The 17318-nt window shown below is 46.6% G+C and overlaps 1 protein-coding gene and 1 pseudogene across 4 annotated transcripts in view; both read left to right on the plus strand.

Annotated features, from left to right (window-relative positions):
• Positions 1 to 7962: 7962 nt before the first annotated feature.
• Prpf3 (pre-mRNA processing factor 3) overlaps positions 7963 to 17318 on the plus strand; it is a 36875-nt gene continuing 27519 nt past the window's right edge. For 2 of the 4 annotated variants that reach the window (XM_045138556.1, XM_045138559.1), the window contains exons 1-3: positions 7963 to 8108; positions 14769 to 14916; positions 17148 to 17278. In XM_045138556.1, coding sequence (XP_044994491.1) covers positions 14772 to 14916; positions 17148 to 17278 — 276 coding nt within the window. In that variant the 5' untranslated portion in view covers positions 7963 to 8108; positions 14769 to 14771. Of the gene's footprint in view, positions 8109 to 14725; positions 14917 to 17146; positions 17279 to 17318 lie in introns of those variants that run through there. The other 2 variants (XM_045138557.1, XM_045138560.1) reach the window with 2 other exon arrangements.
• On the plus strand, positions 15821 to 16311 carry LOC101598618 (annotated as a pseudogene).

A 17318-nucleotide genomic window follows, 5' to 3' on the forward strand; every position in this document is an offset into this window, starting at 1 on the left:
GCATTTGCATACGGTGGACCCTTTCTTTTATTAAGTGAAAGGAAAACGAATCCAAAAGCTGCTTAAGAAGTAGCACCAGTGGTTGCCGAGGTGTAGGGCGGGAGCAATCAGGAGCTACTGTTAAACGGATGGATTTTTCCTTTATGAAGATTTGAAAAACTTCTGGAAAACATTGGTGTGAATGGTGGCACAAAGAAAGAATTAAAAACCTTTCTCTAAGCTGGGCATGGTGGAAAATGCCTTTAATCCCAGCACTGGGAAGGCAGAAGTAAGAGGATTACCATGGGCTCGAGGCTACCCTGAGACTACATAGTGAATTCCAGATCAGCCTGGACTAGAGTAAAACCCTACCATGAAAAAACAAAAAGAAAGAAAACCATTTTCTAAGTCTGAATTTTATATTTTGGGGGATATTCAAGGAAGGGTCTCACTCTAGCCCAGACTGATCTGGAATTCACTCTATAGTCCCAGGTTGGCCTTGAACTAACAACAATCCTTCTAGCTCTCTCTCCCAAGTGCTGGGATTAAAGTATTGCTCCACCATGTCTAGCTGTTTTTTGGAAGTAGGGTCTTTCTGTAGCTCACTAGAACTTAGTGTTCACCCAACCTGGCCTAGAACCCACAGCAATCCTACTTCAGCCTCCTGAATGCTGGGATTAAAAATGTGCACCTGGTAACACCTGGCCCTATTTATTTATGTATTTATTTGTAAGCAGAGAGAATGGGCACTCCAGGGCCTCCAGCCACTGCAGATGAAGTGTAGATGCATGCACCACTTTGTGCATGTGGCCAATTTTTATTAAAGAATATTTTTGGCATTTCTTGGGTGTTCATCTCTTTTCTGACAGCTGAACCTCAAAGTCCCCGCTGTGGTAGGCCTCCCCCCACCCCGGCTGGCTGGCTTGGGACGGGGTAGGAACCCCACTCCCACCTCAGCTCTCGCCCCTCCTGCCTTCCACGTGGCAGCTCTTTGTACTTCCTTCCCTTTCCTTAATCTAATCAAGTATCTCTAAACCTCAGAAATTTTTGTTGGGCTGGAAAGATGGCTTAGTGGTTAAGGCACTTGGCTGCAGAGCCTAAGGACCTAGGTTCAATTCTCCAGGTCCCACATAAGCCTGAGGCACAAGGTTGCTTGCAATGGACAGAGGCTCTGACATGCCCATTATTTCGATCTCTCCAAAGTATTTTTGTTTATTGGAAAGAGAGTGGGTACTAGGGCCTCTTGGCATTGTAGGTGAAGTCCAGACATCTGTACCATCTTGTGCATCTGTCTTACATGGAGAATCTAACCTGGGTCCTTTGGCTTTGCAAACAAGCGCCTGAACTGCTAAGCCATCTCTCCAGCTCCCTACCCAACCTTTATGGACCCCAAAGCAAAATCTTACTTGAAAAGCATCTATTAGTTTACTGACATGTCCCCCCACAAAGACAAGAGGAAGTGTGTATATATGTGGAATAAATTCCAAAATACTTAATTGCCACATGACTGCTGGAATCCTTGTTAAGAGGAATCCAGAAGACAAATTTGACAATACTCATTCCTGTACTCTAGTTTTTCTAAAGGAGTCTAAGCGGGAGATGGAGAAGTGAAACCGTCACAGAGTAAAGCAGTAAATGGGTGATAGTAGAGGAGACAACCAGCTTGAAACACAGATCGCGGACCCTACCGAAGGTCTGAATTGGAAGCTGAAGTCCAGCAATCTGTTCTAGCAAGACTGCAAGTGATTCTGGTGCGTGCTGATGTGCATGCTACAGTTTGAGAACCTCTGAACTCTACTTTTATTTTTATTTATTTATTTATTTTTGTTTTTCCGAGGTAGGGTCTCACTCTGGCCCAGGCTGACCTGGAATTCACTAGTCATCTCAGGGTGGCCTCGAACTCACGGCGAGCCTCCCACCTCTGCCTCCCGAGAGCTGGGATTAAAGGCGAGCGCCACCACGCCCGGCTTGAACTCTGCTTTTAGATGGAGAGTCCCCCACCTGTCCACTACAAGCAGGTGCTACTCTGACCACTTGGAGTAAACCTGCTGCTTGTCTGCTCTCTCCTGCCCTTGGATCCTTAGCACAAATGCTATCAGAACAGGATTAATAGTCCACCTCTGACAAAGGGAGGAGCCATCAGAGCCTGTTAAAAAAGAAAACAGCCTGGGCTGGAGAGATGGCTTAGTGGCTAAGTGCTTGCCTGTGAAGTCTAAGGACCCCAGTTTGAAGCTCGATTCCAGAGGCACAAGACTGGAGTTTTCAGTGGTTGGAGGCCCTGGTGCACCCATTCTCTCTCTTTCTCTCTCTCTCTCTCTCACTCACTCACTCACTCTCAAATTTTAATTTAAATTTAATTTTAATTTTTAAAAAACCTTGAAATTAAAATAAGAAAACAACCTGGTGTGGTGGTGCACGCCTTTAATCCCAGCACTCGGGAGGCAGACGTAGGTGGATCGCTGTGAGTTCGAGGCCACCCTGAGACTACATGGTGAATTCCAGGTCAACCTGGGCTAGAGTGAAACTCTGATTTGAGAAACCAAAAAAGAAAATACATAATAAAAAGAAAACTGAGCACTTGGTCTTCTAGCCTAAGACTTAGGGTTTGTGGGTAAACAGTGCCCCCTTGTGGTATAATACACTGCCTTCACATTTCTAGTCTTTTTTTTTTTTGGTTCTTTGAGGTAGGGTCTCACCCTAACCCAGGCTGACTCTCAAATAAATTGATTAGTTATATTAAAAAATATTTTTATTTATTTGAGAGAGAAAATGGGCACCCCAGGTCCTCCAGCCACTGCAAACAAACTCCAGATGCATTCACCACCTTGTACATCTGGCTTATGTGGGTCCTGGGGAGTTGAACCTGGGTCCTTTGGCCTTGCAGGCAAACGCCTTAATGGCTAAGCCATCTCTCTAGCCCAAATAAAATATTTTTTAAGTTTTTATTTGTTTGGTTATTTCAAGGTAGGGTCTCCCTCTAGCCCTTGCTGACTTGGATTTTACTGTGTAGTCTCAGTCTGGCCTCCAACTCACTCCAGCACTCAGGAGGCAGAGGTAGGATCACCATGAGTTCAAGGGTACCCTGAGACTACACAATGAATTCCAGGTGAGCCTGGGCTAAAGGGAGACCCAACTTCGAAAAAAATAAATTAAGGATAGCTGAAACCTGGAATTGACTTTGTCTTTCAAAATTATCCCCTGCTTGAACACACCTTTAATCCCAGCACTTGGGAGGCATAGGAAGATCGCTATGAGTTCAAGGCCACCCTGACACTACATAGTGAGTTACAGGTCAGCCTGAGCTATAGTGAAACCCTACTTTGGATCCCCCCCCAAATAAAAAAGAAAAAGAAAATTATCCTCTGCTTGTTCTGATCTCTAGTCCTGAGGTTATTGTGCAATGAACAAGGATTCATTTTAGGAAATGGCCAGGCAAGATGGCATCAATGGGCATCAAGTGGTAGGCCGGTTAAAGTTCCACTCTTGTGACAGCAGGGAGAAAAACCTCCCTATGCTGGTGGTTCAGTGAGTAGGGGTTACTCTAATCCTTGAGCAGAGGGGTGGCTTGGTAGTAGGTAAGTACATCCTGCCCTTATCCTCGACTCCAGTGAAGTATCTAGCAGTCCACTGAAGTGCCTATTGCAAGGGTTGTTCCCATCATAATGGCAGGCTTAAATAATGTAGCGCTGTGGAAATTCCCCTTCAAACTTGGGACTGTAGCTAGGCATGGAGGTGCATGCCTTTAGTCCCAGCACTCGGAGGCAGCATTAGGAGGATCTCCACGAATTCAAGGCAACGCAGAATACATAGTGAATTCCAGGTCAGCCTGGGCTAGAGTGAGACCCAGTCTCACCAAAAATCAGGGGCTGTGTTGAGTAACTTAGACCCTATACTTTAAAGATTTCCGTGAGACCCTGCCTCAAAAAAACAAAAAAAAAAAGAAGAAGAAAAAAGATTTTAGAAGTACACTAAATATACTGGGTTGGTGATGTGGTTTAGTAGATAGAGTGCCTGAGTTTGATTCCCATTACCACATAAACCACGTGTGCATGTAGTGCACGCCTGCAATCCCAGCACTTGGTAGGCAGAGGCAGGAGGATCAGACAAGGTCATCCTTGGCTACATAGAAATTTTGAGGTCAACCTGGAATATGTAAGACCCTGTCTCAAAACAAAAACAAAAGACCGGAAGTGGTGGTATATGCCTTTAGTTGCACTTGGGAGGCAGAGGTAGGAGGATTGCCATGAGTTTGAGGCCACCCTGAGACTACATAGTGAATTCCAGGTTAGTCTGCGCCAGAGTGAGACTCTACCTTGAAGAGAGATGGCTTAAAAGTTAAGGTGCTTGCCTGCAAAGCCAAAGGGCCCAGATTCAATTCCCCAAGACCCACGTAAGCCAGATGCAAAAGGTGACACATGTGTCTGGAGTTCATTTGGAGCAGCTGGAGGGTCTGGCATGTCCATTCTCTCTCTCTCAAATACTGTATGTATGCATGCATATATATATATATATATATATATGCATGTGTGTGTGTGTGTGTGTGTAGTTTTAAAGCAGGAGGCTGGAGAGATGGCTCAGCAGTTAAGGTGCTAGCTTGACATTGCAGTCAGGTTCACATTGCAGGCAGAAATCACTTGAGCAAGAGCAGCTTTTGGGACAAAAGGGTTTATTTTGGCTTACAGACTCCAGGGGAAGCTCCACAATGGCAGGGGAAGATGATGGCATGAGCAGAGGGTGGACATCACTCCCTGGCCAACATCAGGTAGACAACAGGACCAGGAGAATGTGCCAAGCACTGGCAGGGGGACGCTGGCTATCACAACCATAGCCCACCCTCAACCATACACTGCCTCCAGGAGGTGTTAATTCCCAATTACCATCAGCTGGGGAGAACACCTAAGTTTATGGGGGAACACCTGAATCAAATCACTACACCTGTCAAGCCTAAGGACCTAGGCTCGATTCCTGAGTACCCACATAACCCAAATACACAAGGTCGTGCACGCATCTGGAGTTTATTTGCAGTGGCTAGAGGCCCTGGTGCACACATTCTCCCCCCTCCCCAATAAATAAAAGTTTTTTTGTTGTTGTTGTTGTTTGTCAAGGTAGGGTCTCACTCTGGCCCAGGCTGACCTGGAATTCACTATGGAGTCCCAGGGTGGCCTCGAACTCACGGTGATCCTCTTACCTCTGCCTCCCCAGTGCTGGGATGAAAGGCGTGCACCATCACGCCCGGCACAATAAAAGTTTTTGTTTGTTTTTTTTTAAACTAGGATTTTGGTGCATACCTTCAATCCCAGCACTTGGAAGGTAGAGGTAGGGTTAGTTCAAGGCCACCCTGAGACTATATAGTGAATTCTAGGTCAGGCTGGGATAGAGGGAGACCCTTACTTGGAGAGGAAAAAGAAAAGTATGGGGATGGTGTGCTGTCCCTCATAAATTTGTGTTCTGAATGCTTGATCCCCAACTGATGGCAATTTGGGAGTTAAGCCTTGGAGGTGTGGAGTTAGTAATGGGTTTATGGGTGTTATAGCCATGTTTCTCTTGCCTGTGTTTAGCACACACTCCTGTTGATGTTGCCCACCTGAAACTGGCCAGGAGGTGATGTGGACGTCACCAGCCTGTGCTCATGCCACCGTTTCCCCTGCCATCATGGAGCTTCCCCTTGAGTCTTTACGGCAAATTAACCTTTTTGTCCCAATCACTGTTGTTCAGTTTCTTTGTGCCAGCAACTCAACGCTGCAACAGCTAGGGAGATGGCTCAGTGGTTAAAGGTGCTTGCTTTGCAAAGCCTGTCAGCTCTTGGTCAGTTCCTCACTGAGGAATCCACATAAAGCTGAACCACCCTTTGTTTGCAGTGGCAAGGGACCCTAGTGTGCCATACACAAACACCACAAATAGGCTGACCTGGAATTTACTTTGTAGTCTCAGGGTGGCCTCAAACTCACGGCTGATCCTCCTACCTCTGCCTCCCAAGTACTGGGATTAAAGGTATGTGCCATCACGCCCAGCTAATCATGATCTTTTTAAATGCATTTTATTTATTTGCAACGGGAGAGAGAGAATGAGGGCACCAGGGTTTCTAGCCACTGCAAAGGAACTTCAGACAAATGGGCCACTTTGTGCATCTGGCTTTATGTGGATACTAAGGAACTGAAGCTGGGTCATTAGGCATTGCAGGCAAGCGCCATAACCACTTAGCCATCTCTTCAGCCTAAGACATCTTTTTTTGTAGTGCTGGGGGTTGAACCCAGGGCCCTGCATATGCGATCATGTAGCATTACCAGTGCACTCCATCCCTGGCCATGATCTGTGTCATTGCTCTCTTTCCCTCTGTAAACTAGGATAATGGCATTGGAAGGCATCTGTGATGAGGAATGAGTGAAAATGCATGTCAAGTACTTAACACAGAATCTGGCACCTAGAACCCAACATCAGCATTTAATAACCCCCAGTTGTGCCAGCCAGAAACCTGATCCTTAATTCCCCTCACTAACACCTAGTATCTGTGTAATCCTTTCTGGCTGTGTCTAGGACTAAATGCCATCATTATAACTCCTCAAATCCTGCAACAGCCATTCAGCCTTAGTGTTGCCTGACTCCAGCCCATTCACACTTGGGTGAGAATGACCGCTCCAGATGCAGCCTTCAAAACAAAATCCAAACCACGTGAGACCTGCTGTGATTGGGTCCCGCTTCCTCTCTACCCACCTGTCCCCTCCCATGGACTTCGGATCACACAATACATGCTTCTTTCTCTTCATCTCGTGTTTTCTGACACGCCTTTACCATCATCTTTATCATATTTTATTTATTTGCAAGAGACAGAGACTGAGAGAGAGAGAGAATGTACCTCTAGCCACTGTGAATGAACTCCAGCCATACACACCACCTGTGCTTTATTTACCTGGGTACTGGGGAATTGAACCTGGGTCTTTAGGTTTTCAGGCAAGCTCCTTAACCACTGAGCCAACTGTCCAGTCCTGTTTTGTTTTGCCTGTATGCGTGGTGTGCATACATGGGGGCACACGTGTGTGCGGCTGTACAGTTGTACGTGCACATGTCTATGTGGAGGTCAGAGATTGATCTCAAGAGTCTTCATCTATAGGTCTTTTTTAAAAATTATGAATCTTTTTATTTATTTATTTGCAAGCAGAGAGAGAGAGAGACAGACAGACAGAGAGAATGGGCACACCAAGGCCTCAAGCCAACTCCAGATGCATGTGCCCCTTGTGCATCTGACTTACATGGGTCCCGGGGAATTGAACCCAGCTTCTTTGGCTTCACAGGCAAATGTCTTAACTGCTAAGCCATCTCTCCAGTCCTGGGTCTTTAGGCTTCATAGACAAGCTCTTTAACCCCTAAGTCATCTCTCCAGCCCCCATAGTAGATTTTAAATTGATTTTCTGGTCTTTTATTCTGGATGATCTCCAGAACACTGTTAAATGAGGGAGAAAGGAGCTGGCTAAGGTGCTTTTCAGGACTCTTATAAGGTTTACTTTCGACCAGAGAGGCTGACCTGGAACTCACTATGTAGTCTCAGGATGGCCTTGAACTCACTGCGATCCTCCTACATCTGCCTCCTAAGTGCTGGGATTAAAGGCGTGCACTACCACGCCTGGGTTAATTATTTTAAGGGAGAGGAAAAAAACAGAGAGAGAGAAAAAAAAAAAAGGGGCTTTCCAGGGCCTCGAGTCACTGCAAACGAACTCCAGACGCATGCGCCCCTTGTGCATCTTGCTAACGTGGGTCCTGGGGAATCGAACCTGGGTCCTTTCGGCTTTGCATGCAAGCGCCTTAACCGCTCCAGCCCATATCGCCCTTATTCTTGAAAGCCGCAGGCAGCCCAGTTTCTGCATCAGACGACACACAACGACGATTTTAATTTTTGTTGTTGTTGTTGTTTTTGTTTTGCTTTTGCCCAGGGGAAGATGAAAGCCACTAGCCACAGCGCGAGAACCTTTGGGAATACCGCCACCGCGCATGCGCCGCCGGGCCTCGGTCACGTGACGAGGGACAGCAGCGTGGCGGCGGCCGTGGCGGTAGCGACGGCGGGCCGTAGGGCGACCATACGATTTCCGGTTCCGGTGTAACGTTCGGGCTCCGTCTCAGGGGCTGAAGTTTGTGTGGTGAGTAGTGTCCCCGGGCCGGAGACGCTCTCCCCCTCGGGCCGAGCGGCCGGGGGCCCCGGGCTGGGGTTGGGGGCGGCAGGCTCGTTGCACCGGGGAGGACGCGGCGGGGAGGCCGACGGCAGCAGCGGGCGCTGGGGAGCGGCAGTTCGAATGAGATGGCTGGAGCAAAGGGCGGGGGCGGGAAGATGGATGAGACCTTGCTCGGAGCTGGGGAGTTTGGGCAGAACGCGCCGGGGTCACGGGCCATCCGGGGAGACGGCATCCCGAAGCCTGGGGGCCCGGCCCGCCTTCCAGCCCGGCCCTCGGGACGCAGAGGCAGGACGAGCGCCGGGAGTTCGAGGCCAGCCCGGGACGACAGAGTGCATCCTGGGTCAGCCTGGGCTAGAGCGAGAGCCTACCTGGGGAAAGGCAGCCCGGCAGTCACGGGGATGGATGGGGAGGCAGCTCCGGAGAGGGACGATTCCTTCCGGACCGGATCTGCCGCCTGCTCCTTTGGAGGACGCATTCTGCCTCTCTGTCCATTCATCCCCCCCAACTTCCCGGCAACGCTGCCGCCGCCCCCACGCAGTCCTGGTTGGAGTATGCAGTGAGTGGCAAAGCTCATGACTGCTGGAAACTTTCTTGTCCCTTTAGGTGCTTGGTTTGCACATCATCATCTCTCTCTTTCTCTCTCTCTCTCTCTCTCTCTCTCTCTCTCCCTCTCTCTCTTAACAAAGGATTGGGTTGAATATGAATATATTGGTTAGTATAATGCTTAGGCTCACGTTCAACCTGAACAACGACGCTTCATTTATATTTGGGATTTTTCAAACTGCTTGTACTTTTCTAGCTGATTGTTCCGTGGTAGTGGAATCGGAGTCCTATGAAGTTGAGGACTCTTGTCGCTTTTGCTCACTGTTGTATTTACCCCTGCGTGGCAGCAGTGACTTAAATATTGAACCTGCTATAGTAGATGAGCTCATTTCCCAAGGTGAAGAAACTGAGGCTTTCAGAATATTTAATCCACTTGCTTAAGGGCTTGCTCTGACTTTTCAGTGAGGTGTTTTCACTCCGGCTGCTGCCTGTTCATGCTGCCCTTTTGTGTGTGTGTTTTTGCTTTTTTAACAACGCACAACCAGGGCGTAGAAATTGACGGGCTACGCCGCTATCTCTTGATGGCATTTACAGAGCCACCATACAGTCATTGATATAACTTGTTACAGAGGCACAGGATTTTTAAATCTTAGTTTCATGACTTTAGTCTGCCAACTGTATTTAAGTATACCAAAATTAAATCCACTGTTGGTTGGCAGATCTTTTTTTTTTTTTTAATTATTCATTCATTTGCAAGGGGAGAGAGAGAGAATGGATGTGACAGGGTCTCTAGCCACTGCCAACAGACTCCAGATGCATGCACTGCTTTCTGCATCTGGTTTTACGTGAGCGCAGTTTGGTGGTTATAATATACCCATTTAGCTGTCAGCAGTAGTAGTTTCCCTCTTAAGGCTTATGACCTCCTTAGCCATGGGCTTTTGAGTGGGTTTTCAGTAACAGGCGTGAATTCTCTCTCATTGAGCAGGCTTCCAGTCCAGTCAGAGAGCCATTGGTTCCCCCAAAACAAACATGCCACTATCGCACCAGTTGGCACATGTGGCCTGCCTGGCCAGCTGTAAAGGTTGCAGGGTCCACTGCTGGTTAAGACTTCATGAGTTACTCCCCAGAAGGTTGCATAGCTCTTTTTGGCATCCTGACAGCTAGATAACAGGGAGGAGGTTTCCAGCTCAGCCCCAGCTTAAAGTCTCGGTGACCTGCAGCACCAGCATGTGGAGTCTTCAGTCATAGCGTCTTCTTACTATGTAGTTTTGGTGGGTAACCAAGAGCCTTGGCAGTAGCCTGTACAGTTTTGAGGATCAGGGACCTCCCTGGCCTCCTTGGCAGATCTTTTTTTAAACTTTTTCCTGATTTATTTTTATTTATTTGAGAGACAGAGTGAGTGAGAATGGGCGCGCCAGGGCCTCTAGCCACTGCAAAGGAACTCTAGACATATGCGCCACTATGTGCATCTGGCTTCCATGGGACCTGGAGAATCGAACCTGGGTCCTTAGGCTTCACAGGCATGCACCTTAACTGCTAAGCCATCTCTCCAGCCCTGGTTGGCAGATCTTATAGAAGGCAAATCTGCCAAGAATGTAGAAGCTACTTAGACTGTATCCTTTTGTTTTATTTGAGACAGGGTTGGTTTTTGTTTTGACTTTACTTGGGGTGGTGGTGACTGAGGTAGGGTCTCAGTCTAGCCAAGGCTGACCTGCAGCTCACTCCCCTAGTCCCAGGTTGCTCTCCAACTCACAGCGACCCTCCTACCTCTGCTTCTTGAGTGCTGGAACTAACGGAGTGCACCACTATGCCTGGCTGTCTCTCCTTTTCAATTCATTTGTATGTGTGTATGTCCTTGTGTGTGAATTCAGATGCACAAAAATGCTACAGCACATGTGTGGTTAGAGGGCAACTTTCAGGCTGGTCTTTGCCTGAGAGAGTCTTAATGTAGCTCGGGCTGACTTCGACCTCACTGTGAAGTAGGGGCTGACCTTGAACACCTGATCCCTATCTCCAGTTTACAAGTTCTGGGATTACAGATTTGTACTAACACACTGAGCCAGACTGCATCTCTTTTTTTTTTTTTTTAGTTTATTTGCAAGGAGAGAGAGAAAGAAGAAGACGTGCCAGGCTTTTGTGCCACCATGTACATCTGGCTTTAATGTGGGCACCGTGGAATTGAACCTGAGTCTTTAGGCTTTGTTAGCAAGTGCCTAAATTACTGAGCTATCTCTCCAGCCCCCAGACTGCATCTTTCAAGAGTCGTGTGCTCTAACAACTGAGCTAACTTGGTGGCTACAAGGCTGCATCTTTTAGAAGAAAAGATTTTTTTAAAAAAATATTTATTTTTAGAATATTTATTTGAGAGAGAGAGAGAATGGGCATGCCAGGGCATCCAGCCACTGCAGACAAACTCCAGATGTGTGCGCCCCCTTGTGCATCTGGCTTACATGGGTCCTGGAGACTTGAACTGGGATTCTTTGGCATTGCTGGCCAACGCCTTAACTGCTAAGCCATCTCTCCAGCCCATTTGTTTGTTTGTTTGTTTTGAGGTAGGGTCTCACTCTAGTCCATGCTGACCTGGAATTCACTATGTAGTGTAAGGGTAGCCTTGAACTCACAGCAATCCTCCTACCTCTGCCTCCTGAGTGCTGGGATTAAAAGAATGTGCCACTACACCCAACAAAAAAGATTCGTTAAATATTTATTTGAGAGAGAAAGAAGCAGATACAGAGAGAATAAATGTGCCAGGGTCTCCAGCCACTGCAAATGAAAATCCAGCTGCATGCACCACCTTGTGCATCTGACTTATGTGGGTCCTGGGGAACTGAGCCTGGGTCCTTAGGTTTTGCAGCAAGTATCTTAACCACTAAGCCATATCTTCAGCCCTAGAAGAAAAGATCCTTAAAACACCTTGAAAGATTATTACCCCATCATACTATGATGAGTGTCAATGCTGAGAAGAACTTAGCTGGAAAATTGAAGTTCATATAGTTCATTGACTAACATAACAGCCATTATGAAGAAAATGAGAAAGTCCCCTGTGTTTTTGCAGATGCTTGGGATTTAGGGAGGAACTCTGATGTAAACAGGAATGACATTGAAATTTTATTTTGTTTTATTTATTTTTGGTGTTTTGAGTTAGGGTCTTACTCTAGCCCAGGTTGACCTGGAAGAAGAATGAAGGTGAAAAGGGAGAAGATCCAAAATATGGGTACTGTTTTCTGAGTTTTGGGATTATTCTGGTCACATCAGCCAACAGACACCCGGTAGAATATGATGAAGAATTATCTGTGTATAGAGTGCCTACCACAAGTAAAACTACATGAAAATGTAACCGAACTCCTTAAGGATTGTGAGATCTAATGTGGGACGGCTGAGCTTGACAACCCTTCCCTTATTTGCATCCTTGTTAGGTCACAGCTGGGTTAGGGAATGCCTTCTTAGTGAAGTTGACCTCTAGCTCCCCTGCTCCCCCCTTTTTTTTGAGGTAGGGTCTCACTCTAGCCCAGGCTGATTGGGAATTCACTATGTAGTCTCAGGGTGGCCTCAAACTCATGGTGATCCTCCTACCTCTGCCTCCCAAGTTCAAGTTGCAGGTGCCTAATTAGGGAACTTAAAATGCATAACATCTCTGGGAAAGTACATCTGTTGTCAAGTACATAGGTAAAAGGCTGAGATAACTTAATTAGGGAGCTTAAAGAAAATACATCTGGGAATTGTTCCTAAAAGCTAATCATTAAAGGTGTTTATACTTGAAAGAGAGTCTGGACTTACCTTGTCTAAAGAAGAGAGGAAGGAGTTAGAAAAGTGTCCAGGTAGTGTCTTGCTTTAGCTCAGGCTGACCTGGAATTCACTGTGTAGTTTCAGGGTGGCCTCAAACTCTTGGCGATCCTTCTACCTCTGCCTCCTGAGTGCTGGGATTAAAGGCGTGCACCACCGCACCAAACTAGAAATTTTCTCTTTTTTAAAAAAAAAAAATTTTAGGAAAAAAATATTTTAGGGCTGGAGAGATGGCTTAGCGGTTAAGCGCTAGCCTGTGAAGCCTAAGGACCCCGGATCGAGGCTCGGTTCCCCAGGACCCACGTTAGCCAGATGCACAAGGGGGCGCACGCATCTGGAGTTCGTTTGCAGAGGCTGGAAGCCCTGGCGTGCCCATTCTCTCTCTCTCCCTCTATCTGTCTTTCTCTCTGTGTCTGTCGCTCTCAAATAAATAAATAAATAAATAAATTTAAAAAAATTAAAAAAAAAATAATTTTAAAATATTTTATTTTTACTTATTTGAGAGAGAGACAGAGAGTGGAGATAATGGGTGCACTAGAGCCTCCAGAAACTTGTGCCACTTTGTGCATCTGGCTTGCGTGGGTCCTGGGGAGTCGAATCAACATCCTTTGGCTTCGTAGACAAAACTCCTTAACTGCTAAGCCATCTCTCCAGCCGTAATCTTTTCTGTTTTACTTGTTTTTTTTTTTCGAGGTAGGGTCTCCCTTCAGCCCAGGCTGACCTGGAATTTACTATGTAGTCTATGTAGTCTCAGGGTGGCCTCGAACTCACAGCAATCTTCCTCCCAAGTGCTGGTCTTAAAGGCGTGCACCACCATGCTTGGCCTGAACTTAAAAAAAAAAAAAAAAAACAGCAGAGAATATATAAAGATAGCATATATAAATTAATGAAATGTATTTACTTCTGGGGGTTAGCACCATGCCAACAAGGCAGGTGTTGAGTGGGTTAACAGTTCACCTTTGAATTCCAGCACTTCAGATGCCATTGATTACTGACTCTGAGCTGAAAGTAACAATCAGGTGTAATTTGCTGTGGTGGGTCATGCCTTCCATGCCCGCACTGAGGAAGCTGAGGTTGGAGAATCACTGTAAGTTCCAGACCAGCCTGAGTTGGAGTGAGACACTGCCTCAAAACAAGCAAAGTCACAATCAGATTGGAATGGGCCATGCTGGTGTACTCCTATAATCCCAGCAGTAGAGAGGCAAAGGCAAAATGATTTTTACCCCATTTTTCAAGGTGGGGTCTCATTCTAGCCCAGGCTGACCTGGAATTCACTGTGTAGTTTTCGGCTGGCCTGAAACTCACCACGCTCCTCCCGTGTTTCCCTCCCCAGTGCTTTCACGCCCAGCAGAGGCAAGATGACTTTGAGTTCTATTTGAACCTGGGATACTGCCTCAAAAATTTAAAAATCAGATAAAATCTGTTTCCTTCTACTTGGAGGCCTAGTTCTTTAGGGAAAGTATTTTCCTTCAAATGAAGTGCAAGAATATACCCAGGGGTTGAAATAGGCCTGGGAAATGGCTCAGCAGCTAAAAGTGCTTGCTTGCAAAGTCTACAGGCCTAAGTTCGATTACCCAATACCCATGTGATGCCAGATACACAAAGAGGCACATGTGCCTGCAGTTTAGCAGCAGCAGTAGGAGGCCCTCTCTCTCAAGTAAAAATATTTAAAAGAAAATGAAAATAGGACAGGCATGGTGGTGCATGCCTTTAATCCCAGCACTCGGGAGGCCGAGATAAAGAGTATCAGTGTGAGTTCAAGGGCAGCCTGGGACTACAGAGTGAGCGTTAGGTCAGCGTGGGCCAGATTAAGACCCTACCTTGAAAAAACAGAAGAACAAGAAAACAGGGCTGGTAAAAGCATTCTGGTTAAACATTGTCCTAGATTTCTGTCCACCTTCTCCCTAACTTTTGTCTGGTTTCTTTTTGTCCCCCAATATTTTTATTTATTTATTTGCCACCTTCTGCATTTGGCTTACATAGGTCCTGGGGAATTGAACCTGGGTCCTTAAGGCTTTGCAGGTAAGCGACTTAACCACTAAGCCATCTCTCCAGCCCTGTTTGTTTATTTGCAAGCAGAGAGACGAGAGAATGAGAGAGAGAGAATGGGCACGACAGGGCCTCTGCCCAGGTCAAACACTGCAGGTGCATGTGCTCCTATGTGCATCTGGCTTTATGTGAATACTGAGGAATCGAGCTCGGGTTGGGTTTTTCAGGCAAGTGCCTTAACTACTGAGCCCTACCTGGTCTCTTTTTAGATACAGTGTTGAGCCCACTTGCACTGTCATTCTCCTGTCACAGAAAATGGCGCTGTCCAAAAGGGAGCTGGATGAGCTGAAACCATGGGTCGAGAAGACGGTGAAGAGGGTGCTGGGTTTCTCGGAACCCACTGTGGTCACCGCCGCGTTGAACTGCGTGGGGAAGGGCATGGACAAGAAGAAGGCAGCTGGTATGTACCTTCCTTCCCCTTGACTTAACAAGTAGAATGATCCCAAACCGTGCTCTGAGCTTCCCCTGGATGCATCCTGCTAGGAGCACCTAAAGGAAGGGCAGGCCATTTTTTTATTTTCTGTTATGGTGGAAATAGCTTAGATAATTTTTATCTTTTTTAAAAAAAATTTTTAGCTTTATTTATTTATTTGAAAGAGAGAAAGAGGGAGAGAGAGAGAAAGAATGGGCACACCAGGGCCTCCAGCCACTGCAAACGAACTCCAGACACGTGTGCCCCATTATGCATCTGGCTTACATGGGTCCTGGGGAATCGAACCTGGTTCTTTCGCTTTGCAGGCAAGCACCTTAACTGCTAAGCCATCTCTCCAGCCCCTAATTTTTATCTTTCATTTTAAAGATTGATCTATTTTTATTGACAACTTCCATAATTATAGACAACAAACCATGATAATTCCCTCCCCTGACTTTTCCCTTCGAAACTCCACTCTCCATCATATTTCCTTCCCCCTCTCAATCAGTCTCTTACTTGATGTCATCATTTTTTCCTCTTATTATAGGGGTCTTTGGTAGGTAGTGCCCAGGTGAGATCATGGATAGCCAGGCCACTTTGTGTCTGGAAGAATGCATTGTAAGGAGTCCTACCCTTCCTTTGACTATTACATTCTTTCCGCCACCTCTTCCACAATCGATCCTGAGCCTTGAAAGGTGTGATAGAGATGTTTCAGTGCTGAGCACTCCTCTGTCACTTCTCCCCAGCACCATGATGCCTTCTGAGTCATCCCAAGGTCACTGCTATCTGAAAAGAGAAGCTTCTTTAACCAAAAGTGAGAGTAGCATTAATATATGGGTATGAACAGTAAAGAAAAGTGCTTACAGCGGGCATCTGGAGCTCAGAGGGCTCCATGGGCAGTGGCAGCAGAATGTTGGCCACCAGAACTCTTAGCCTAATTGGCAAGTGAGCCATTTCCACCTCAGTGTGTGTTCAAGCACATGGGAGTTTTGTGAAGAGTGAAGACTATGCTCTCCCGTCTACGCCCAAGGGGATCGGCGTGACTGCCTTTGCCTGATACGGCCCTGTGAAGCATCTGCCTGCCAGCCAGGAGGCCCTGAAGGGGACGGAGAAGGCTGACAGGGGCAGCCTGAGCAGAGATGTTTACAAAGAGCTTTGCAGAGATGAACAGGGCCACCAACGAGTGGAAATGCTTGTGGGTATGACCATGTTCTTCGTCCTCGCTCGGATCTGGGAGAAGCACTGTGGGGACAGCCCCATCCCACATACCTTTGATGAGGATTGGTTGGCCATGCAGACCAAGCAGATGCTTGACATGAAGGTGAACCCCATCCAGGCCTCTCCACCAAGTGGGACTACGACAAGGATGAGTGGAAGAAGTGAGAGTCACCTGCTCTGCTCGGCATGTTTACTGAAGCTGTTAGGTCCAAGTGCTGATGGCTAATGAATGACAGTTTACGTGGAGGGAAAAAATCATGAGCCAGGTGGGGTGGTGCACTCCTGTAATCCCAGCACTCAGGAGGCAGAGGTAGGAGGATCACCATGAGTTTGAGGCCCACCTGAGATGACATAGTGAATTCTAGGTCAGCCTGAGCTAGAGTGAGACCCTACCTCGGAAAAAAAAAAAAAAAAAGAGAGAAGTGCATACCAGGCAGTTCAGTGAGCATAATATGTATTTAGCCAGACACCAGCAAGTGTTAACACCCCTAGGGCTCATGACTTGCCCCGTCATAGGTTTTCAGTGTCACGCATGTATTCCCTCCCATGGAGCAGGCCTCCAGTACGTTTATCTTATTCTTATTTTTGTATTATTTGTTGTGTATTTTGACTGCCATATTGAGTCACCTAAGTCAGATTTACTTAGGAAATAATGCTGAACTTGTGTAGGCATTTTTACATTTCAGCATATGAAAGTCCATAAGATATGTGAAAATGGAAGGCACACCGTCATCCACAGAGCTCACTTCCACTCCTCATCTTAAACCTCGGTGTTCGGCTTAAGCAGATTGCACAGGCTGTACTCCCTCCTACTCCAAAAATTTATAACATGTAGCAGGCTCATTAAGTGTATCAGAACTTGTGGGAATTCTGCAAAAATCTTAAAAAAAAATATTTCCTCCATCCTTTAGATACAGTTTAGTGTGTTATCTGTTACATGTCTAATGTTGGGCTTAGTACTCTTATCTTTTCAATCTTGACGACCACCTTTTTTCTGTCAGACCATCTGAAACCTTTTCTTGATGATTCTACTCTCCGGTTTGTGGACAAACTGTTTGAGGCTGTGGAAGAAGGCCGAAGCTCTAGGCATTCCAAGTCTAGCAGTGACCGGAGCAGAAAACGAGAGTTGAAGGTAGGTTACAGTTTACTATCTAATGAGCTCAGGAGTGTTT

Source organism: Jaculus jaculus, chromosome 19, assembly GCF_020740685.1.
Source record: "Jaculus jaculus isolate mJacJac1 chromosome 19, mJacJac1.mat.Y.cur, whole genome shotgun sequence".
Taxonomy (NCBI): Eukaryota; Metazoa; Chordata; class Mammalia; order Rodentia; family Dipodidae; genus Jaculus; species Jaculus jaculus.